General features: G+C 36.2%; 2 protein-coding genes across 15 annotated transcripts in view; one reads left to right on the top strand and one right to left on the bottom strand.

The window, feature by feature from the left end:
- pnpla6 (patatin-like phospholipase domain containing 6) overlaps positions 1-20984 on the bottom strand; it is a 35632-nt gene extending 14648 nt beyond the window's left edge. For 12 of the 14 annotated variants that reach the window (XR_014204558.1, XR_014204559.1, XR_014204560.1 and 9 more), the window contains exons 1-18: positions 20901-20984; positions 14949-15031; positions 9364-9420; positions 8787-8874; positions 8482-8653; positions 7859-7999; positions 7580-7739; positions 6315-6395; positions 5905-6033; positions 5728-5808; positions 5472-5601; positions 3749-3823; positions 3052-3155; positions 2266-2433; positions 2054-2131; positions 1290-1495; positions 809-940; positions 47-170 (exon numbers count right to left, since the gene is read on the bottom strand). Coding sequence is in view for 11 of the 14 variants with exons in the window: in XM_082164696.1 (XP_082020822.1) it covers positions 47-170; positions 809-940; positions 1290-1495; positions 2054-2131; positions 2266-2433; positions 3052-3155; positions 3749-3823; positions 5472-5601; positions 5728-5808; positions 5905-6033; positions 6315-6395; positions 7580-7739; positions 7859-7999; positions 8482-8653; positions 8787-8874; positions 9364-9420; positions 14949-14993 (1971 nt within the window). In the remaining 3 variants the exon portion in view is untranslated. The remainder of the gene's footprint in view (positions 1-46; positions 171-808; positions 941-1289; positions 1496-2053; positions 2132-2265; positions 2434-3051; positions 3156-3748; positions 3824-5471; positions 5602-5727; positions 5809-5904; positions 6034-6314; positions 6396-7579; positions 7740-7858; positions 8000-8481; positions 8654-8786; positions 8875-9363; positions 9421-14948; positions 15032-20900) is intronic. The other 2 variants (XM_082164703.1, XM_082164697.1) reach the window with 1 other exon arrangement.
- Positions 20985-22872: 1888 nt separating this feature from the next.
- On the top strand, positions 22873-24159 carry lipt1 (lipoyltransferase 1). The gene has a single exon (XM_082164969.1). It carries the CDS (start codon positions 23029-23031, stop codon positions 24145-24147), a length of 1119 nt encoding a protein of 372 aa, XP_082021095.1. The 5' UTR covers positions 22873-23028; the 3' UTR covers positions 24148-24159.
- Positions 24160-24805: the final 646 nt, after the last annotated feature.

The following is a 24805-nucleotide window of genomic DNA, read 5'->3' as shown; positions in this document are numbered from 1 at the left end:
AGCTAAGACCCTAAAACTAGGGTTCATGTCAGAGCTCTAGACTCACAACTCCGATGAGATCTCCCCGTCCGTACTCTCCGACTAGCTCCTTCTTCCCATTGGCTTTTCGAATGACGGAACGCAGTCGTCCATTCAGCACAATATAGGTGCAGTCAGACTGATCGTCCTGCCTACAGAACACAACAAATGTAATGACCTGATGAAATTAATACTTTAATTTAGTAGCGATGCATTAAATCGATCAAAAGTGACAGTAAAGACATTTATAATGTTTCAAAAGGTTTCTATTTAAAAAAAAATGCTGTTCTTTTGAACTTTCTATTAATCAAAGAATCCTACAAAATGCATCACGGTTTCCACAAATATATTAAGCAGCACAACTGTTCTCAACATTGACAATAATAAGAAATGTTTCTTGAGCAGCAAATCATATTAGAATGATTTCTTAAAGATCATGTGACACTGAAGACTGGAGTAATGATGCTTAAAGCCAGCTTTGCATCACAGGAATAAATTACATTTTAAAATATATTCAAATAGAAAAATAAAAATAAAATTCCTGCACGCTTACATAAAAAATCTGATTGCGGATTAAGATATTATTTTAAAAAATGGTCTTCAACGTTTTTCAGGGCAAGGACCCCTGAAGATTAAAAAGCTGAATTATCACAACAATAACTTAATTAATTAATAAAACAAATTACAAAGTACATTTGCACTATTCACTGTGACTGTTGTCAGCTAAAAAAAAATATTATACTGAACTTAATAACAGTTCAGGTCAGTTTAAAGGAGAGAGTGATGGTACCGATAAAGGGCTCGTCCAGCTTCAACAGCCATCCAGTCGATGGCAAAATCCATCTGTCGTACAAACGGGGACATGCGGATAGCCACGGTGTGAGCTGCACTGAGAACAACACTAGGCTGCTCACGCATGATCCTACAGGGGGCAGCACAAACACAGACAATATTACAAAACTGCTTCTTTGTTCTTATAAGATTCACGGTTGCCGTTTATTTTACACATGCACATTCAATGTACTTACAGTGTACTTACCCACAAAATGACTGAGTAATGTAATGTAACTACACAGGTCAAGGTTAGGTTTAGAGGTTGGTTCAGGAATAGTACTTAGTTATTACCAGGTAGTCATTACTACAATAAGTACACACAATGTACATGCAGAACAGGACTGTAAAATAAAGTTCTCCCAGATTTGCAATGGCTTGAGTGCCATTCGATAGACTGACAGATCAAATCAGCTGCAGGACTGTATGGAAACACTCACTCATAGAAGTCGGATTTGGAGATCTTGAGGAAGGTGCAGTCACGCTCAGCCTTGATGGTGAAGATGAGCGGCTCTCCTGTGAGTACAGCCAGCTGACCTACCATCTCACCCGGCTGGGTCACGAACAGACACACTGCTTCCTGCTTGTCGATCATCTTCTGAAAGACGTGAAGACAGCCAGAGAGGACAAAATGCAGACTCACATCCTAAAGAAGAGAAGAGGAACAAACAGGATCACAAAGAAGAAACTGAGAATACATGGAGTGATAATGTGGAACTAAATAAAGCTGACCAATCAACTGTTCAGACTGTCAGTCCAAATATGATGTTTGTGTACATCAGATCATATTTAGCAAGTGTTAATGGCAAAATTACAAATCCGTTTCAAGCTAAATTTATATCAAACCTAATTTCTGGAAATCCATTTCAGTCTGACTGCTCTGATTGGATTTTGCATTTTTTAAATGTATTATTATGTAACTTTCTCACCCCACATAAAACATATAAACATGTCAGATGTCTTTGCAGAAACAAAGTTGTGTTGTTCTTGATGTGCAGGTACTTGTCATAGAAACCAACACAGATATTTTAGATCAGATTCATATCGGATACACAAATAATCGGACTTGAACTGACAGTGTGAACGTAGTCCTAGGGTGGAAGGAAATACAAGCATTTGATTCTTCAATACAACAGATCTAAGTTTCGCCAACAAAATTGGGCAGCAGAGGAAGAAAGGAAAGGAGATTAGAGAGGATGAGCACCTGGTCTCCCTGTCTGGCTAACACAGATCCAGCTTTAGCATGATGAAACGTCACCCTCCCATTGAGCAGCGTAGGGTCCTGATGATGAAAGAGCATATGAGGAAAGAGTGTCAACAGAGACACAGATGTGACCGTCAGAAATCAGAAGAAAACTGAAGTACACTTCGTTTTACTGGGCAATGGACTGTCCCACACAAACAGATATAATGTACCTCAATCCTCATGAGTTTGAGAATCTCCTTCTGGGCCTCCTCGAACACTGTAGCGTTAGGTCGTCCTTGAAACGGGCAAAAAATGTTCTCCATCCCTGACTCCTCCTCAGGATACAAATACACACCTGAAGGAACCTCGTCCACAGTCACCTTCCTCTCACGCTGCTCCTGAGACACACAACGAAAACAAGCACCATGTCTCTCAATGTTTCAAATCTTTTTGTCTGGCTCATTTCAACCTAATATCAAAAGATGCAATTATCTAAATTATGATTCTCATTAGACTCCCGATACTGTAATACAAAATATGTTGTTAATTAGTTAAAATATGTGTATGAACGTGTGATATTTAGAGCCTCAGGACGTCATGATTTGTTTATGAAAACTCTTTCTCTCCCTGACTGAGAGTGTAATATAAAAGAGGAAAAAACTCAGATATGTCCTATATCTCTCTGTTGTTGTTACCTGCTATTTCTGTGAAGTCTAAACAATTTTTCTTTTTTTGACCCAACCCTTTATTCAATGTATTTATGTAATTGTTCCTTTTATCTGTGCTGTTTAATACATTTTATTCTACATTGTGCAATTTAATTATTTTAAGTTTTTTAATTGTATTCATGTACAAACATATATATATGTACACACTTTTTGAGTATATATTTGAGTACTTTGATGGTTGATTAAGTTGGGGTAAGGGGTAAAAACCAAAACATGTCACTTAAAAAAAAATATGTTTTGACTGATGTTGTACACGTATTAAAAAATAAAATAAATAAATAAACTCACTCGTGTGAAAGCAGGCGGAGTGGGAGCTCCATCTTCGGCAGATACAGAGATACGGCCTCTCTCATATGCCATGTCGAAATCTGAACGCAGACTCTTCTGCATTCCTGTACCACACACATATACAACAACAAGAGTTTATGAAAAGGTCAGCAATAACATTACAGTATACATACACCAACATAACATAAGTACAACACAATTTACATTTCTATACATGTTTCTATATTATATAAATTACATTATATATACATTATAATTGTATAAATTATATAATTATTATATTTTATATATTCTATAATGTATGTTACCGTTCAGAAGTGTGGGGTCAGTAAGATTTTTTTAATGTTTTTGAAAGAAGTCTCTTATGCTCACCAAGGCTGCATTTACTTAGTCAGTAAAACAGTAATACTGTGACATACTTTTACAATTAAAATAACTGTTTTTTTATTAAAAATGTTTTTTAAATGTGATTTATTCCTGTGATGTCAAAGCACAATTTTCAGCATTATTACTCCAGTCTTCAGTGTCACATGATCCTTCAGAAATCATTCTAATATTCTGATTTGCTGCTCAAGAAACATATCAATAATGTTGAAAACAGTTGTGCTGCTAAATATTTTAGTTTTTCAGGATACTTTGATGAACAGAAAGTTAATATATTTGACCTAGAATTTCTTTGTAAAACACAAGCACCCACCCGCGATGTCAACTGGCATGGATATGGTCCTACTGAGGGTTGGTATAGTGCCGCCATCCTTCCCATGATCCCCACCTGCAGACAGAGGTGCATCAAAACTCTCACTGTTAAACAAATGTAAAGGCCTAATATCGCTCAATACAAACACCTAGATAAGCGACATTATGCCTGACTCACACTGCAAAGTGTTTTACATAATTAGGGAAGGATTCTTAAACAAATGAACAAACCAATGCTTATCAAGATTGATGAAATAAAAAATCCGCTACCACGTGGTCTGATTTTCAGAAGAACTATTAGTGTGAGGCATATTTTTAATATTATAATAATTTAAAGGGCACCTATTATGCAAAATTCACTTTTACATGGTGTTTGAACATAAATGTGTGTTGGCAGTGTGTGAGCAAAACCACCCTAGAATGATAAAAATCCACCCAGTGTTTTTTTTACAATCTCAATAAATCATAAGCACTGTCTCAGAATGAGCTGTTCTCAGATTCAGCGCAATGTGACGTAGAATTGTGCAGGCCCCTCCCACGACTGTTGAGTGACACTTCAGTTTGAGCATAGACCCACCCTGAGTGAGCTGGACACAGTCCGCCATTGTTCGACGCTTGAGCAGCTGTAGACAAGAATGTCTCCTAAGCGATTGAGGTGTTTTGTTGTTGGATGTCAGAATCAACATTTCAGTCTTCATTTACTCTCGTTCTTACTCGAGGATGGATCTGTACCAACTGTTCGTGATCCAGATTACACTCTCCGAAGCGACAGGACTAACGTTACTGACCACGGCAGAAATGAAAGTGAGAGCGCGCACTTTATGACAGCTCATCGAATAGTTTTACGGATTTACAGTGTACCAGTTTATTAAGCACAGACTGAAAAGGTGTGTATATATTTGTTTGCTGTTAGTTGTAACGAGTGTTTTGTGTACTTCGCTGTGTATGTTCCATGATAATGAAAGGGAGAAAGAGAGAGTTAATGGATAAGACTTTAATGCTCACATCTTATACTGTGTTTATTTAGCTGTTCTTACAGTGATTCTCTGGAGTAAAACTAACGCTTCATCTTTTGTGTGATGTACAATAAACTTCATTGAACTCATCAGTATATTTTGGTCATCATTCGGACGAGGTCTGCTACAGCAGGCTTGTATTAATAGTGGATAAAAGCAGATGACAAATAAGTTATAACCATAATTAAGCTAAACTATACCTGTTCTATCTCCATACAGCATATATTCTCTGGCGCTGTGGGCATTATTGTCCGACTCCGAGTCAAAATGAACACGCTACTGAAAGTTTCTGTTTTGATATTATCAGAAGAGATTGTCCTGACTGAAGCGCGAGCTCGTGAGGCTCCGCCCCCTGGGCCGGCAGCAGCAGTTCATTTGCATTTAAAGGGATACACACTAAAACAACGCGTTTTTCTGAGCCCCAAAAAATGACAATTTAAACATGCTGTAAAAAAATATCTGTTGGGTATTTTGAGCTAAAACTTCACATACATACTCTGGGGACATCAGAGACTTATTTTACATCTTGTGAAAAGGGTCATAATAGGTGCCCTTTAAAGTATGTTTCAAAAAATAAAATTATTCTGATTCTTATTCTGATTCTCAGTAGAGAATATAAGTAATATATCATTATTTATTTGCATTAAAGTAAGGGAAAACAATGTTTACAAATAAATACGTGTGAATAATGATAATATTATGCCTCACCAGCAGCATTTTGGACAGCGGCATCACGGTGTTTATCAGGAACGGTGAGACTGCCAAAGCGTTTGCTGTGTCGCACGGGACTGGAGCGTGTCGGATGAGGAGAGAGAGGAGAGGGACGAGGCTGCATTTCCTAAAGGAAAGCAGACAGAAAGGAAATGAAAAATACCTGAAAATATTTTGGATACTGTAAAACACTTATAATACAGCCAATCATGAGAAAGAAAGTGTGTGTGAGTGTATATGCGTGTTGACTCACATGGCTGAAGAGTTCGTTTGTGAGCCCCAGGTAGTTGTGCAGGGCCAGAACCGTCACTCTCTGAAGACGGACCATGATGATCTGCAGGGATGACACAACAGGAAGTATATTCTCAATTACATCCAGTGTCCTTACAGATAACGACAGAATCTTCTGAGCGGTTTCATAAAGCCAGACCTGAACCACTCGCACAAGACTCTCTGGGTATTTCTCAAAGATGGACAGAAAGGCATCAACAGGCAGTCTGAGGACAGTGGACACCTCTGCCGCTCTCGCAGAGACGGTTTTATACGGCCTCTGATGACCCTGAAATCACAAACACATGCACACAAACGTTCAAAGCACTTTCATCCTTGAATTATGCATAATATCCAGAATATGTAATCTCACGTGAGCCTTTTCCCATGTAAAGTGCTTTTTTTTTTAACAAAAATTGCTATTTGACTTTCTTAAGGGAATATTTAAAAGGAAAGGGGAAGAAAAAACAGGAATAGGAAAGGATACGGAAAAATAGAGACAAAGGTCATTTAATGCATTTTATAAAATAATTATGTTACACAGAGAAAGGAATTGTGGGTGTGACTCACCGTGATGACATCAAGGATGCTCAGTAGACTGTGAACACTGTCTCCAGGGTAAACCTCTTTGACCACTCCATCCTTCCCATCCTAATGAGAGAGAGAGAGAGAGAGAGAGAGAGAGAGAGAGAGAGAGAGAGAGAGAGAGAGAGAGAGAGAGAGAGAGAGATTATTATTGTTAACTAAAATCATAAAAAATGTTGGTCACACTTAATATTAAGTGTTTTTAACAACTATGTACTTATGTTACAGTGTAATTATAGCTGTAATTACAGAAATAATTTTTTTATAACACAAGTACAATGTAAAAACCTGTATGATAAGTGCAATGTATCAAATTATTAATTTAAATGTTAGTACGTAGTAGTTAAAGACACCTAATATAAAGTGGGACCAACATTTTTTTATTTGAAATAAAATAAAAGTTAACAGAAAATCTAGTTTAGTTTAACTTCAAGTATTAAAATAACTAAAACTGAATAAAAAATTAATACAAATACAGACATATCAACAAAAATAATAAGCATGACAAAAACAACAATTTACTAAAACTTTACATTTAAACGAATACAGAAAATATAAATATAAGAACTAATTCAAAATATAAATAAAATATATAATAGTCTATCAATTATACTAAAATAACACTGGGTGAGTCACACTCACACACACAAAACACAGGTTTCGTACAGATACTGTAAAATGAAATTCAAGGACTTTTTGGTTTTCAAGGACTACAATCAGAGATCTCACTTATCAAACAATATCTTTATTATCTTTCAAATTCTAAAAAAGGTAAATAGATAAATACAAAACATACTAATAAAACAAAATGGTACAAATAAACTGCAATTAAAAAGATTAGAGCGGTCAGACTGAAACGGAATTCCAGAAATGCGATTTGAATAGGATTTCAAAATCACCTTAACCATTGAATGGATACTATGACAAAGATATCGCTTTCCTCATTCAATCTGAATTTTCTTCCATAAATATATGATTGACCTGAAGAATGAAAGCTGTATCATTTACTTGGAAATATATGTGCAATATCACACCCATAGCCATGAGAAATGGCTCAATATCCATTTCAAACGGGATGCAGTGTAAATTTCGCATGAAAAGATTGTATTTGTGTTTTTTCGGAAAAAAAATCTAAACTAATTACTTCAAGCACCTTCTACGAAACCTGCAAACAATCACATATACAGATTGCAGTGCCTTATATTAATTTTGCCACAACAGTGTTGACACACACACACACATACACACACCTGTCCAGTAAGACACAACTCCAGCTTGCCATCCTGTACAACATATATGCTGCTATCAGGCTGACCGGGTCTGAAGACATATTCACCCTGCTGGAACTGCAGAAACACCATGTGTTTACACAGCTCCAGAAACAATGGCTTCTCAAAGTGACCCAACACGCTGTGGGAGAGAAAAACAGAGACATTATATGTCATATTTTACATTATAATCCAGTGTCTGATTTCATTTTCTATGTGAAAAAACTCAAATGTATCTCAACGACCGCAATGGGAGCGTACCGCACGTTCTTGAGCATGTAGAGCACCTCAGACGGCAGGTGAGAGTTGGCCACGTCAAACTCTGTGAGATCTGCCTCCAGCACTGACGGAGGAGGTTCCTTCATCTGCAGAGTGGGCACTTCCTTCTTAAAGCGCAGGATTCTGAAGGATAGAGGCATGACATGATGCTTGGGAATCTTCTGAGACGATACAAATAACCAAATAGTGTGGTGCGGTGATGACGTCAAAACTCGGAAGTCTAATTTGCCACTGGTTACCTCAAGATTTTCCTATGGGGTTTTTCAATTTATGAGTAAAATAAGGTCTGTGGTAAATATAAGTTGACGATACTTACACATTTTGTTCTACAATGGAAAATGCACACACTCACACACCAAACGTTCTTATCTAGTTTCTTATTAGAAACATAGGTAAAAAAAAAAAAAAAAAAACGTTTCAATATGGGTGTGTGTCATTTACGTTGAAGAGCGAAACATTAAAATATTACAAGTTATGTGTATTTGCCTCATTTTACTAATAAATTGAAAAACCCCATTATAAAATCCCATAGGACAATCTTGAGGGAACCACTGGCGAATTAGTCATCTGGGTTTTGACGTCATAAAGACACTACAGAAACTCACTTTTTGGCAATGTTCAGCATCTTCTGTTTCTTTTTGAGGCGGGGCCTGGAGGAGGTGGAGCCCACCAGTGAGGAGGTGGACTGAGACACCTTCCTCATAATCTTCCTCCCGTAAAACAAGACTTTGTCTCTTTTACGAAAACGATACTTCGGGGCTTCCTGAGCCTCGAGTTCTGAGAGAACACACCAAACAAACAAGATAAATAAGATATGACTGTTCTATACATCTAGATTACTCGATCACTTTAAAGAGAAAAAAGTTCAAAAATAAATATAAATTTCACTAATTCGTTTTTGAGAACTAACTGCGGAGCTGCATCCTGCGCAGGACAAAGAATATGAGGACAGCGATGAGAAGGATGGCGACTCCAGCGCCGATTATGATTCCCACCACCTATGCGGAACAGAAAGAAAGAGAGTGATGTTTAGTATGAGATATATGTGTATGAGGAACAGTATGAGATATGTGTCATTAAACCAAGGTTGGGCAAAATTCTAAACAAAAATTAATTATGGCTACATTTATTTTAACTTATTCAAAATTGATAATGATTTCAAATTTTAAGTTAGTTTAATATTACACAATGATAATTACACAATACTGTTCAAAAAACATTTTAGAAAAAATAGTACTTTTATTAAGCCAGATGCATTAAATTGATCAACAGTGACAGTAAAGACATTTATCTGTCCAATTTATCCGTTTTTTTTGTTTTTTGTTTTTTACAGACCAAAAAAATTATATAAGGTTTCAGGAAATACATCATATGTCATGTGTATGATAACATGTTTATTGGTAATTCAAAGTGAAAGATGAAATATTTGCACAATCCTGCATAAGACTATGATTCAGTGTAATCGTGTTAAATGCGTGTTTACTGACCATGCTGGTCTGCAGCTGATCCTCCACTAAACTCTTGATGTTTCCAAATCCGTCCTGCTGTAAAACACACAGGATGTTAATATAACCAGATTCGGATGAGAACACAACACTGGGGTTAAAAGTGAGAACATGAGGGAAAAAAAAGACTAGCTTTTGATCTGGCTCATGAGGAGAGTGATAATGAAAGAGTGAGGGACAGGAAGAGAAATCTGCACAAGATAATCCCATTTTGTTACTCGAGCACAACCGTATTTTCCTGTCCCTTGATTATGTAAACCTCTCTTCTCTCTCCTTCGTGCCGTCATTTCTTCAAGCATTCCCACACTGTCACTCTTCTACACTCATTCCTTCCCTCTCTCTTTCTCGGCTCATTTATTTTCAATAAAGCATTGTTAAGGCCCACAGTGTATCCGAAGTGAACAGCAGAACTGTTTCTAGCTTCTGAATAATAATGAATCTTACACACTGCGAAAATCATTTTCGTAAGTATTTTTCGTCTTGTTCTCCTGTAAAATATGTGAACATCATTAAAACAAGACAATTTGTCTACGATAAAAATACTACGAAGCTAATTCATCTAAGCAGATTTTTCTTGTAAAGCATTTTTGCAGATTTTTGCTTGAATTATATTTAAAACGGGGGGGGGGGGGGGGGGGGTGTATTTTGCAATGGGCTAAGAAAAATAAACCATTCTTAATATCTTATGCAGTTGTTCTACGTTTCGTTTAAGGATGTTTACATATTTGTGGGTGGGAAAGAAGAAGAGAGTTTTTTGCAGTGAGAATGATGCTAATTAACTTAGTAAAGAAGTGCAACATTCTTCAAAAATGTTGAAGTACTTTAAAACAGAAGTGGTAGATTTTATCAGGGTGTCTTTAGGAAACCACATAACCATGTGGATGTCAACACATCCTCTGACATTATCAAAACATACTTATGTGTGACTTCAAAGTGTGCAGAATTTAGAATCTCTCTCAAATGTCACTCCAATTGTGTTACAGGACAATCTGCCGTCTTACAGGTGCACTACATTTTTTTGGGGTTATTGAAATATAGTGAGTGAGAAGTGTGATCTCATCAGTACAATGTACAATGCCCCATGTACAATAAAAATAGCCTTTTCTAGGCCACGGATATTAATGCACTAATCATCTTAAAGGGATAGTTCGCCCAAAAATTGACTCATGTCATACCTCGTGTCGGTCCAAACCCGTAAAAAAACCCCGTCAAGCAAGTACAGTCAAGCGTCGGTTTATCATATTTGAGTGCTCTATGTATGTTCGCTGATCAATGTTTATATGTGAAAAAAAGCCAAAATTGAATCATGTAAAACATATGAATCATGTAAATCACTCTTCAGAAGACTTCGGAAGGATTTATTTTACGATTAAACTTTTTGAATCGTCAGATTTTTGGTTGGAGAAAATCCCTATGGTGAAAATCAAGCTTTTAATGTTGTTTATTTGTCTATGTGGGGTTTTTAATATGCTTTAAGACAAACCATGTGCAATTAATAAGTCAACACCATTGTTGAGTATTTTCTCCTTAAAACTGCAGTGAACCAAAGAGTCTCAAAAACGCGGTTTGAAATCGCTGGTGTTTCTGATGTCACAAACTACCTTGTAACCAATCACGTCAATGTGTGGATCTCTGAGCTGGTGCGAGTGAGTGGAGGCGGGGCTAATTTGCATATTCATAGAACCACATATACTAAATGAGGCAAGGGTGTAGAGTTACATTCAAGCTATCTTTAGGCATGAAGAATTTATTTTTCAAGAAAAAACATTTAAATATGTCATTTCGGTGATTAAAGATGAGTTTTAAGGGATACAATTAGTGACTACATGAGGACTTTAATGGAGGGACAGAAATATCCCTTATTTCCTTAAAAACATCTTCATTTGTGTTTCGAAGATGAACGAAAGTCTTACGGGTTTGGAACAACATGAAAGTGAGTAATTGATGATAGAATTTTCATTTTGGGTTAACTAGCCTAACCCTTTAAGTGAATGTACATAATTTTAATAATATTTTCCAAAATTACTATTATTTTCTTTAATTTAAGATATGAAAATAGGCTATTATTACTTAGTGCACCTTAATAAAACTGTTAATGGACTTGCTTTGATAGGCCAACATTCAGAGTGATGTTTCGTAAGCAAATGCACCCTTGCGATTTGTAATCTTTGGACTGAGATATGGATTTGTGCAATTCTGTATTCCTACTCCAGGAATCTAGTTGTATTTTCTAAACTCTCACTTTGCCCATCATGACAGAGCTAAAAAAGCACATGATCAGATTAGCTGCAGACAATCTGTCCAGCTACAAAACACAGCTGCTAAGGATCTACACAAAGAAGATTTATGAGAGAAGGAAAAGAAGGTGGTAAAACAGTTCAAGTTTAAAATTAAACCGCTGCTGATATCGACACGTGAACAGATTGGAGAAAGCGGGGTTGGGTTTGTGAAGGAACGTGAATGAGGTGCAAAGTGCATGATGGGAAAGCAGTGCAGCTGCTTATCTGTATGTGTGAATGAAGACATTCCGCAAAGAAAAAGAGTCCAAAACTTGAGGGATATTCACATTATTCTTAACTATGGTAAACTACTTTTTTAACTCAGGAGTCAGGACTGACAAACACTTTATACTAGTAATTTCGCACCAGAGCAGTTGTGGATTCAAAAGTATTAGAGATGTACTGGTCGACGTCCATAAATCGTTTTTTAGTTTTATTTTAGATTTTAGAGATTTATTTCTATTCTGGACAAATTACATTGCAATCATTTCTCAAAATGTAATTTGTGAGGAAATATTACGACGTCTGTAAACAGGATGTTAACACAGGCCAGAGATGGGACACGCTGAAAACGGATGCAAAGAAGAGAACTCCGATACTGTACCAGGCACAGCAAGCTCACTGTTCACGATGCTCGAAATATTGGAAGAAAAACATAAATACTGAATTGGCGGTGGGGGTTTATATGAATGTATCTCTGAAGGGAACGGATTGTCTTCAGAAAATGGCATTTTCTTTTCCCCTTACCTCCGAATAAAGAAGCGTTTATAAGCACAGAGCTGCTTTGTGTTCAGCATTACCCCCAAAAAGTGCTGCTGTTCCATAAGCGCCACCTACTGTCAGAGAGTGAATTTGCATTTTCATTCGGTCCCTCTGCTGTTTTTTGTTTTGTGCAGGTGTCTTATGTAGCATCATTTCACAAATCTAAAATCAGACCATTCTGTTTTTTCTTTAAATCTTGAAATTATACAACTGCTTATGCTACATCATGTGTGTAGCATCTTTCTTTGGATAATTATTAAAATGCAGTGGTTGCCCCTAATTTAAAATGGCTACAGATTTTTTTTTAAGGCCAGTTTGCCTGTTATAGAGCAAAATCAGCAACCAGTATCAAAATCGGCCATGAAAAATCATGATCGGTGCATCACTAAATAATATACAGTGTACTGTACAGTGTAACTAAAATGTAACGGCAAGCTGTTTAACAACAGACAACCTTTCATAAAATACCTCTAAAATATTCATGCGCTTATTACACAGCGTATTTACATATTGACTTTTCCATAGGCCAACAAACTATATGCATATGCAAATGGCACATTAACCAATGGTTTACAAACAGTGTGAAATTTTCAAAAGTTTACTATTAAAGCAACACCAAGTAACTTTTGCTCTCGGGGTCCCCCTACAGTTGGGAAACAGTATTGTCTTCTACTGCGGTCGTAAAATCTGTCAAAGGCTACGTTCACACTGCAGGCTGAAACGACCCAATTCCGATTTTTTTTGCCCCTATGCGACCTGTATCTGATCTTTTCATGACAGTCTGAACGACACAGATCCGATCTTTTCAAATGCGACCCAGGCCACTTGGGTATGTGGTCCAAATCCGATACGTATCCGATCTTTTGAAATGCGACTTCAGTCTGAACGGCCAGGTCACATGTATCCGACCCGCACATCATTGATACGCGACAAACGTCATAATTCTGCGTTGAAGTAGGCGGGAATGAGAAGATAAACAACAGTAACACTCACATCAGTATCCCACCACTCCTGGCTGCAACTCCGCACCCACACGTTTCTCTGTACCGACGTTGCTACCACTGCTCCACAAAACGCCATGGCCAAAAACCTTGCTCTCCTCCTTCTTTTTAATTTTCTTCTTAAAACGAGAAGATTGTAATTGTGCTGGCTCCGTTGGGAAAATAACTTTAATATCGCTAAACGAGCTCCACTGTTGACATCCATGTTTAGCTACTTCCGCAAACAACAAGTGACGTCGTTGACCGTTGAGTACTCTTCTGCGCATGCGGGTCACTTCTGGGTCATTTCACGTTCACACAGGAGATCACAAAAGGTCGCATTTAATTGGAAATGTGAACGGCCTTGCAAAAAAATCTAATTTTTTCAAAAAAATTTGAATTGAGCATTAAGCCCTGCAGTGTGAACGTAGCCATAGTTACACCAGGGGATACACGTGCATTTGTTGACAAGCCGATACCCCCCGAACTCTGCAGAAGGAGTTCTCACGTCTTGGGCAGACTGCCTGCGTTGCGTGTGAAATGTCTTCATCCCAGGTACAGTGGCATATATTTCAGCATGTCATATGAATATAATTTCATGGGTTTTATTTTTTTCAAACGCCAAAAGATCGCGTAGCTCACAAGCCAGCGTCATTATAGTAGCCTATTGGCTACTGTTTTACAGAATGCTAATTCAATTCAATGTTTGTGTGGTAGGTAATAGCCATATATCCTCAATATTATAATATCAAGCTACCAAGTTGAAAAATCGATTTGCATTATAGCCTGAGGCAAGACACTTTCACCAGAAAAATAAATAAACAAACATGACTATCAGCCTGCAGTCATTAGGCTACTTAGCCTAAAAGATAATTTTGTCCGTCTAATCATGTATTATTTACTTGCAAGAATGTAGCTCCTACCAAACTTGTACACGCCGTTTAGACATTACTTCTGACTTTTTTTTTTGTCCGTTGCTGCTTTGGCCACGACAAAAACATACGCACGAAAGCCGGAAAACAAACGCCGGTTGGCGGGGAAGTGACGTATGGCGTAAAGCAGTCGAATTTTGTAGTTCTTTTTGTGCTCGGGTTACTACCCGAACCCCGAAGTTACGTAGTGCCAGTAAAAGCGATACAGACCCCGTCAGGCTATGGCAGACGTGTCATTCAACCTACTGTAAGTCGATGTACCATCACAAGGGTCTTGGAAATATATTATGAAGGTTGAAAAGCTACATAGTGTTGCTTTAATTACTAACCCAGAGTAAAGTATGAACAGGGCTAAAAATGGCAAGGAACAATTGTGAAAAGCATAATAGTCACCCTTTATACAGGAAGCAGATTGGGTTAGATGTTGATAGATAACTGCCAACAATCCAAGACATGCAAAGAGAGTTTAGGAAATTGGGCTAATTTGTCTAATTTGTTCTCAGAATTTAGGTACTCCATTGCACTCACATTGAAACTTCTGAAAAATTCATACTGAGAAGGTAAAGTTTTGTGTATTTGTGGATAAGAAAAAGCATTATGGTGGTGCTGCTCACCTCTGGAGGTTCTGCAGACTCGGGGCTCGATGTGCTCTGTCCCATTCTACCTCAACGCTCAGCTGGGCCATCAACAACAGGCACTGCAACATAGAGCAAGACAACAGGCTTAATGCAACATGCAAAGATCACCATCACACATTCAATCAGGATCACTACAGGCTGAAAAAAAAGGTCTCTATGCACATATTCAGTTCAAGTCGATGCATATTCATCCGGATGGATTACTAAAATAAAGAAAATGGCACCAGATTAAAAAACAGATCATGGATGATGATTGGTCAATACAGCTTCTCAGCCATGCTAAAATACACAATATAATAACAGTTATGGCACGCAATTTGATTAATAGATAATCCGGACATCAAGGTCACTTCCGTAATTTGGGAAAAGCACGTTAAAGTCCTGGCAGAAAGCGATGCATAAGGATGTAGTGTAACGACGCCCATTTCCAGGAATGCACTAATATTTTGTTGGTAGAACCAGAATTATTAGTTAACACTGAGTTGTCAACACTATTATTTAAAAACAATAAAAAAAAATGCACGTTACACTACATCCAACACTTTTACGGGCTTTTCCCAAATCACGGAAGTGACCTTGACGTCCGGGTTAGCGGTAGCATGAGCCGCCAGGCAAGTGTTATTTAAATAAACTCCTGATGTACTTACAAACTTTCCAATGCCTTGTTTTATGAGTGCAGAACCTATTTGTACTACTGTAGAAGTTTGGTACCATTCTGGGCATTATTAGTGGGGTAATTTACGAGATACAACCTTGGATCCATTAGCGCCTGCACTAAGCCATCCGGCTGATTTCTCTAAATAAGCTCTAACTTTAATAATGTTCGACCAAGGGAAAAGAGGCTTCTGGGGGGTGTTTGGCTTGAGGTCATGGTGCAAAGGACCCTAGGTTGAAATTACTCCGAACCATCCCTTTAATTTGAATGAATTATAAAAAATAAAATAAAAGATTCAATGACTCACTCATAAAGACTTCACATGTTTCATTACTGGATGAATCAGCGTTTTTGAACGAAACTCTTGAATGAATGATTCAATGACAAATACATTTTTAACAGTCACTTGTCTCCACCTACTGGTGTAATGATGCAATCGATACAATCGTTATTTGAAGCGTCAAGTTACTTTCAAAAGGGGATTTGCTTTTGTTTCTATCCGAACTATAAACTTTTATCCCAGTACTTCTGTGATCATTTGTATATTTGTAACAGAAATAAAATACGTTTAGGTTACAGTAAAAAATAATAATACTAAAACTAAAACTGGAATAAAAATAAATGAAAGCTAAATAGAAATAGAAATTTAAAAAAAAAATATGAATAAATACTATAATAGCATACAAATAATACTAAAATAACACTTAATTATAATAAATATAATGCTTATTATAACATTCAATCCCTTATTGTGTTTCACACACATGCACAAAAACAAATAAACCAGTATTTAAAAAAATTTAAATATTGTTTTAATAATAGTAATGTTAATGTAAACAGGGCTGAAAAACAGGTCTGCCAATGATCACAATCAGCAGAGGAAACTCCCCAAGCTGACGTCATCATCCCTAACAGACACCCAAACACACACACACATCCATCTGGCCTAACTACAGCATGATTTAATTCTCATGATCTTCCTCTATACCCACCATAACCCCATCTTCACTAGTTCCTTTCACATCCAGGGTTGCACAAGCAGACTGCATGTGCACTGAACCACACGCTCGCTGATTTTGCTGACCTTTGCAGCATACAATAAAAGCCCTTCACATTCATTACACACATGAGCACGTTTATAGCGTGAGACTGAGGCAAAATCCAAACCTTCAACAAAATTGCATGTTTACTTGCATCTCCCATCCACACCAAAAAACAAATAAAATAAAATACTGAGCATCTAAAGTCCATCTAAAGCCATTCAGTGATGTCATCACAGTGTCTGGAGGCAAACAACTGAACACAATGGGGGTGGACAGAGGATCAGATTACTGAGATCACAGCAGACATCAAGGGATTCATCCACATATCCATATCTGACTGTGAGCGTGTATAAAGCGCACTGGTAATGACTGGAGATGACTGTAAATGTATGTAATTTTCACTGTAGGAGACTTAAAAGCAGGATTTTTTCCAAGCTGATGAACGATAAAAACAATGAAAGCAAATCAGAATCCATCCTGCTTTAAAGAGCTCGAGCATTTAAAGCGGCAAACGACAAAACTGCAGCGTGTTATAAATAGAAAGATGTCGTCCATGGTGTGGACGCTAATATAGTTAACATTACAGTTATATTTATAGTTATCGTTCTTGGTGTGAAAGGGCCTTAACACGTCACATTTTAATAATTATGTTTCTTCTTTTTTTCAATTATGTACATAAGGGTTTCATGTTACATCTTATTCCTGTATGTTCTGTTACATCTTGTTAAATGAAGTTTTATTGCATTATTTTAGTGTCATGAATGTATTTGTGTGCATGTCATCTCTATTCTCTCAGCTTGTGGAAAAGCTGCTTGTGATGAACTTCGATTTATCATGTCTTTCTCTTTAGCCCCTGTGTGATTATGGTGGATGTGATCAGCTAAAGCAAAAAAGAAGAAGGAAAACCTGATAGTGTTGTGCTTTACAATGAAACATGCAGCGTGTCAGACTATATTTATTTAACGACATCACAACCGTCGCAATTTGATGATCGCATTAAGCCACATGACATTCTCACAACCATGCATTGTCAAAATTCATAAAAAGTTACCAGACAACTGACGAGTAACACCATTTCAACGCAGATTCTTACTTGCATTTGGCCCTTTGAACACTGGTTAACATGCAGCTCTGTCAGAAGCAATCCGTGCATGAAATAAACATCAGAAAAAGTAACACTTTGCAGTTTATTTGGCCATTTCACGATTTCATCATACAGTAACCAGAAACCCCCTTGCCCCCACAACCATTTTTTTCCCTCGGATTTACGCGATTCACATTGGGTCATCGGAAAATATGAAAATCCGTAATAATAATGGATCTAAATACAGATAAATCACATCCCTGTGTCAGTATATGGTAAAGGCCAAAAACAGATTTTAGTAGCAGCATGGCCTTGCTAATTCAGCAGAAAAGAGCTGTTAGATTTACCTTTTTTTTTTTTGTTGTGTAAATTACAATTTAAATTAAATTGTAAAATGTACAGGTTGTTCACATGTGTTTAACATTTTTAACAATTATTCTGGAAACCATTTTTCCTGTAATTTTAATTTTTTTACGGTGCATCTATCAGAGATTTACGGCTTATACAGATAAAAGAGGCGACTGTATCACATTCAGATTGATTATAGACAGAGATAGCTTTGAAAATCTGACATTCAATAACACACAATAACACACTATAGAATAATAAGAAAGTAAATGGAAACCACAGGGCAATAATGACAGGGGAAAAAGAAAGAAAAGCTGAAATGCATGTATTCGTTACTCACTAATGGGAACCTTCTAATGGCCATTGTCCTCAGTTAACAATGCCCTTAGTATGCACCCTTAAGCATGAGAGAACAAGAAAAGATGGGCACACACACACACACACACACACACACACACACACACTTACAGACACAGTTTTGTTTCAAAGCCCCCAACTGACAAATACAACACACAACGATTCAATAAGAAACAAACTAAGCCACACTTAGACATGTTCAACGGTCAAGTGTGACCAACAGCCTAAACAACACACTGTGAACATTGATTTCAAATGTTATGCATACAGATGCTGCTGCGACAAAGACAACTCATGCATAAACTCAAGCAGGACTTTGATGGAAACAATTGCTGACACCTTTCATGAATACAGTACAAAATAGGGCCGAAACGCTTAAAAAAAAAAAAAAAAAAGATTTTCAACAAATGGTCAGTGAAAGGAGGTGCTTAATTCAGACAATGTTGCCAGTTAACATCGAGTGGATTTGAAATTTGTATGTTTACTGTTTAGTACTAACACAAATTATTAAAGTATTTTTATTAACTTTGTCAAAAATAGAAATTTCTCTGACAATGAAATTATTAGTGCTTCACAGACCGTTTTGACCGTGTCTGCATATATTATGTCCGCACTACGACACGTTACAACAGGTAAACACGTCAGCCCTGTGGATGCACTTAAAAAAAAGAAAAAAAATAGAGTAGCAATACGTAAAGTTTGTTTGTCTGAAATATTAAGAAGCGGCTTGCAGCTGAAGAACTTTGTGACAACTGTTTTAATTTATCACCTGAGATAATGACACCAGAACAGCATACAGAGTTGAATTAAACTCACCTGAATGCACTTAAATTTAATGATCCAAACTTTATTTTCAGTACTTTCAGCTAAATTTAATTTCAGTTTTGGCGTTTCGATAAAAAATTTATTTCAGTGCATCACTAATTTTTATAACCTAAAATTTGGGAAATGTCTGTATACAGTTTACAATGGTGTTGTTCTAGCAGTACACATTAAATAAACACACAGAATATAGATCAAATGTATAAAATACATAAATAACTGATACATGGCAATTAATTTTTTTTATTTTTTTATTACTGACCCCATACTTTTGACCGGTAGTTTAAATTGTTACAAAAGATTTTGATTTTAAATAAATGCTGTTCTTTTTTAAACTTTTTTATTCATCAAAGAATCCTGAAAAAAGTATCAAAGGTTATAAAAAAAATATTAAGCAGCACAACTGTTTCCAACATTGATAATAAATCTGCATATTAGAATGATTTCTGACACTTCTGTGACACTAGAAACTGTAGATGAAAATCCAGATCTGCATCACAGAAATAAATTGTATTTTAAAGTGTATTAAAATAGAAAATCATTATTTTCAATTGTAATAATATTTGACAATATTACTGTTTTTTTCTGTATTTTTGATCAAATAAATGCAGGCTTGATGAGCATAAGAGACTTCTTTCAAAAACATTAAAAATAGTAATATTTCCAAACTTTTGACTGGTACTGTACATAAATATATATATGTTTTTTGCTCTACTTGGCTAGCATGACAAAAAGAGGTTGTGTTTTACTACATTTATTAAACCTCAATTCAGCATATTATTATATTAAAATTATGATTTTTTATTGTTTTAATTATCAGATACAGTAAAGACAGTCAAGACCTCTAAGGAAGGATGGACCACAAATCACAATTTGACGTGTTTAAAACAAGCTACTTTTCATACTATTTTCATACTACATTAAATGTATTAATAGTTTGTCTAACTTACCTAAAAGTAAACACCGGATAGCTAATGGAAGTAGCACCTTTGCTCAGTAATGGGACACTCAAGTGTACCATATTCATTAAAAGTGTCAGCCACAGATGAAGCGGGCTGGTCAAGCAAAGAGGTCTGTGTCTTCCACTGCCCAAAGTCTATCACATGCTATATAGGCCACATTATACCTGAGAAGAAGTCAGGGTCCACGAGACATCATTTATGCTCATTCCCATGTCATATGAAAAGCAGAACATGTCATCAGTTGTAGGAATAATGAAACAGCATCATCACACGAATGGTCTCATCAGCTGATCACGGGTTAAAACATGTCAGCAAACAAGCCCTGGATGGCAGTACGTTACACTGAAGCTAAACGCATGCATTTAAGAAAGTGATTGCAGATCTGCCCGTTATTGAAACCCATGACTAAATCGTCATGTCTTGATGTTTTTTCTCTGCATTCAGTGTTGTAAAGTGATCCGTCCATCGGGCTGCAGTTGGCGGTGATGCTGTGCGGTGACCTCAGCAGATCAACACACAGCACCGTCTGCGACCTCAACCGGGAAACTCTCACGGCACACACACACACACAATAAACTTACACTAGATATAAAACGTGCTGTCACATAATCCGGATGACCAGTAAAACTGTACATGGTGTGTCGTTGATAACCCTACCTGAAAGCGACGGTCCGTCCCGATCTGTCAAACAACGGTCATACCGGAAGCATCCGCTCAGAGCTCTGCGTAGATTCAACTCAGTCAGTGCAACAGCCAATCAGAGATGAGAAGCTGACCAATCAGATTTCAGAGAATTGACTTTCACCGATTCACTCCCACATTGTTATTTACAAAAACGTTTTTAGTCTTCAGCTTACTCCAACATAAAATTTACTTGATAGTTTTAATGATTTAACCTTAACAGAAACACTTAAAAAGAAAATATAAAAAATGATTAACTGATTGTTAACTTTTAAATTATTTGCAGATTTTTTTACTACATAGAACATTCTGCATGACTTATCGAGTCATCTTTTGAAAAATAATAATAATAATAATAAAATATACATATATATATATATGATTAACTAAAATTCAATTATAACTAAAAGTTGTAATGTTTGAATATACCTTATTGTGAAGTAAATGCCTCCGGTCAAAATAGCTATAGGCTACCATTTAATCAAGCATTATCAAAGCTAAATCTAAATTTCAGGTACATATCACTAACTCTGATCTATGACAGGAACAGAATTTAGATAAGTGCAGTTTGTTTCAAGGAAGATCAAATTCTCTGAATAAGTCAGATTACATTAGGACACTGGTGAGCTTGATCAACTGATCAAAATGCACCCTATTTATCAAAATGCTTTCTTTCTGATTGAATTTAGTAATGTCCTCATCTCATTCTGAATCTTAATCATTAACTACTTTGAGAAGAGTAACATGGATCTTGTACTGATCAAATTACAGCTGTCAAACTGAATTATGCATTCGGAATTATCTAATACCACCTAGTGGTCTTTAAATATACAGACTCTTCCCACAGTGCGACAAACACCAAGTGTGAACAAAAGCACGCACACAGATTCATTTAGACAGAAAAAATGATGATGATGATGATATTAATCAATTTCAATTCAGCTATAAAGAATATTATGGTAAAAAGCTTTTTCATGGTAAAAAAAAAAAAGTTTTGTGATCTTAAAGCGTATCAAAATAATAATTATAAGCGTTTTCAATAGGCTACTTAGTTCCAATTCTTCTTCAGAAGTTTAAAAAAATTATAATTTTTAGGTAAAGTGAGGCAGTGGTTTCATGTTTGGTGGAAATAAAATACAGCAACAACTTTTGTGATTTTTCCATGTCTTATATACACATTCTTTTGGGTTTTATATTAATGAGAATAATCTAATCAAAGCAAGTTTTTGCATAAACCTTCTTTTATTAATTGGAAAGTTTATATCCATGCATGTAAATATACAAAAAGTAAATCCCGCTTTAACATCTTCCAACAAGAGTTACATTTGTATTTTATACAATCACAATGTCTATTAATAAGAAAGCTATAAAAAAAACATCCAGAATTTGTGTCAAGTTTAATATTCTTTCGGAATATGCTTTTATTAATTTATTAATTATTTTATTTATTGTGCCCCTCCCCCTTTTTCTTTATCTTTTCTTCTTTTTTCTCTTTTCTTTTTTTTTTTTTTTACATTTCTTGAGAAATATTTTTCAATAGGATAATTAGGCTTCTTTATATATTTTCACTTGTTGAATATTGAGACATAACTTGTTGTCTGAAAGATTCGTTGTGTGTTATTGTATCCTCTGTTTGTTAAAATTTTAATAATTATAAACAAAACTCGAAAAAATACAACCTCCTAAAACATTTGGCCAACTTTGTGCAACACGAAATCAAACGCCTGCCTCTAGAACAACATGTCAAAATAAAAGTCCGTCACGAATAATTTTTTTTGTGATTAAATTATTAAGACATTACCCGATTAAGCGTTTATATTATTATTGAAATATTGTTATTATTTACTTAACATTACAAACATTTAATATTCTAATTTTGTATAATTCAATTATGTCGTGCAGGACTTTTATTATGACTTGCCAGGAGATGTGATCCTGTTGACCCGGTTGTCAATGTGAACTGCAGGCATGGGAATAAGCGGTACGTAAACTGTACAGATTTGTTTTTGAGGTGCGACATTGTCTCGAAAGTATTCGCTATACACCTCAGAATCAAATAATATGTGATGTATTCGAGCCTTACCAACATTTCGAGGGATTAGCGATGATTTTGAGACTGTCAAATAGGGCATGTGTCCTCTCTGGGTCAGCTCGCCTCAAAAGCACTTTGTCCACCTACTTCGATGAGATGGGAAAAGCTGGTATCATCCTAAAATCTGCGTCAGCTGGCATATTTGAGAACCTAGCCTTAGAAGACTGGATTCACGATCACGTTGACCTGCAAAACAGAAGCATATTGTTATTATGGAGAAATTCCCCAGTGGTGGTCATAGGCAGACATCAAAACCCCTGGCAGGAGTGTAACCTTCCCCTGATGAGGCGCTTGGGGATCCCGCTAGCGAGACGTCGCAGTGGAGGTGGGACGGTTTTCCATGATTTTGGGAACATCAACATGACCTTCTTCACCTCCAAGAAGAAATACGACCGTCACAGAAATCTCAAAGTCGTTACCAGTGCATTGAAAGCACTCAGACCCGATCTAGATGTCACTGCAACAGACAGATTTGATATTTTGTTGAATGGGCATCACAAGATTTCAGGCACTGCTGCGAAATTAGGCAGAACCTCTGCTTATCATCACTGTACATTGCTGTGTTCTGTGGATCGTTCAATATTGTCCTCGGTTCTGAAGAGTAACACTTCCGAAGTCATCAGGAGCAATGCCACCCTAAGCGTTCCTTCCCCTGTCAAGAACCTTTCGGATGTGGATCCCACTCTGGACGCCGACACTATCATGGAGGCTATTGCTTCCCAGTTCAATAATGAATTTGGCTTTGACAGTCCAGTCATCACAGTTGACCCTGCTCATGAAGCTCTTATGCCTGGCATTCATAAGATGACAAATGATATTCAAATGTGGGAGTGGATTTATGGCAAAACTCCAAAATTCAGCGTTTGCACATCTTTAGTGGTAGATGATGTGAATATTAAGCTTGACATGGACATCAAAAGTGGTACTGTAGAAAAATGTGCGGTGGAAATCCCTGAAGACTGGCTTCCTCCAGAGACGGTGAACGAGTTTATATCAGCTCTCAATGGCAGCAAATACTGTCCAAATGAAGCCGCAGTGCTGGTGGCGGCGTTCATGAGAACTCGTTCAATGAGCGCTGATGTTGCTGGGAAGATTCATAGATTGTGTGAAGGTGTGCTTTCAGTAATGTGAATAAAAATTAAGTCAGATATAAACATTATGTGTCGTTTGTTTCAAAAACCATGGACATTCATTTTAAAGTTGTCTTCTGCACAGTCACGCTTTTTCCACAAATGTAGAGATAGATTATTAAGATTGATATGAAAAACACAAACGCTGCTATTAATTCTATGATGAAATTAAATAAATGTAAAGGATTGGGCAGAGATTCTAGTACTGCAGATATAATTAGCATATTTTAATTATTTAAACCATTTAGTGTTTGCAAATATTAATAGGGCAATACATTATAATATCAGATTATATTAATATTTAGTAAGAAGTATTAATATAAAAATACTATTGTTAAATGGTATTGTTAAAAGTAATAATATTCATAAAAACTAAAATCCCCCCAAAATAATGATCTATCTATCTGTCTATCTACCAATGGATGGATGGATAAATGGACATATTAAAATATGAATATTAATAATTAAATAATAATAAAATATTATTAATTATACAAATAAATAATATTCATAATTGATAGATTCTCCATATAGATAGATATATAAAAAGACTTTTAAAATAGACTTTGAAATTATTTTTTAACAATTATGAATATTATTTATTTGTATCACTAATAAAAATAACTATATATATATATATATATATATATATAGTGCAT

The sequence above is a fragment of the Leuciscus leuciscus genome (genome assembly GCF_965113295.1).
Source record: "Leuciscus leuciscus genome assembly, chromosome: 3".
In the NCBI taxonomy this organism is placed as follows: Eukaryota; Metazoa; Chordata; class Actinopteri; order Cypriniformes; family Leuciscidae; genus Leuciscus; species Leuciscus leuciscus.
Note: the sequence above shows the minus strand (reverse complement) of the source record. Positions and strands in the feature narration are given on the sequence as shown.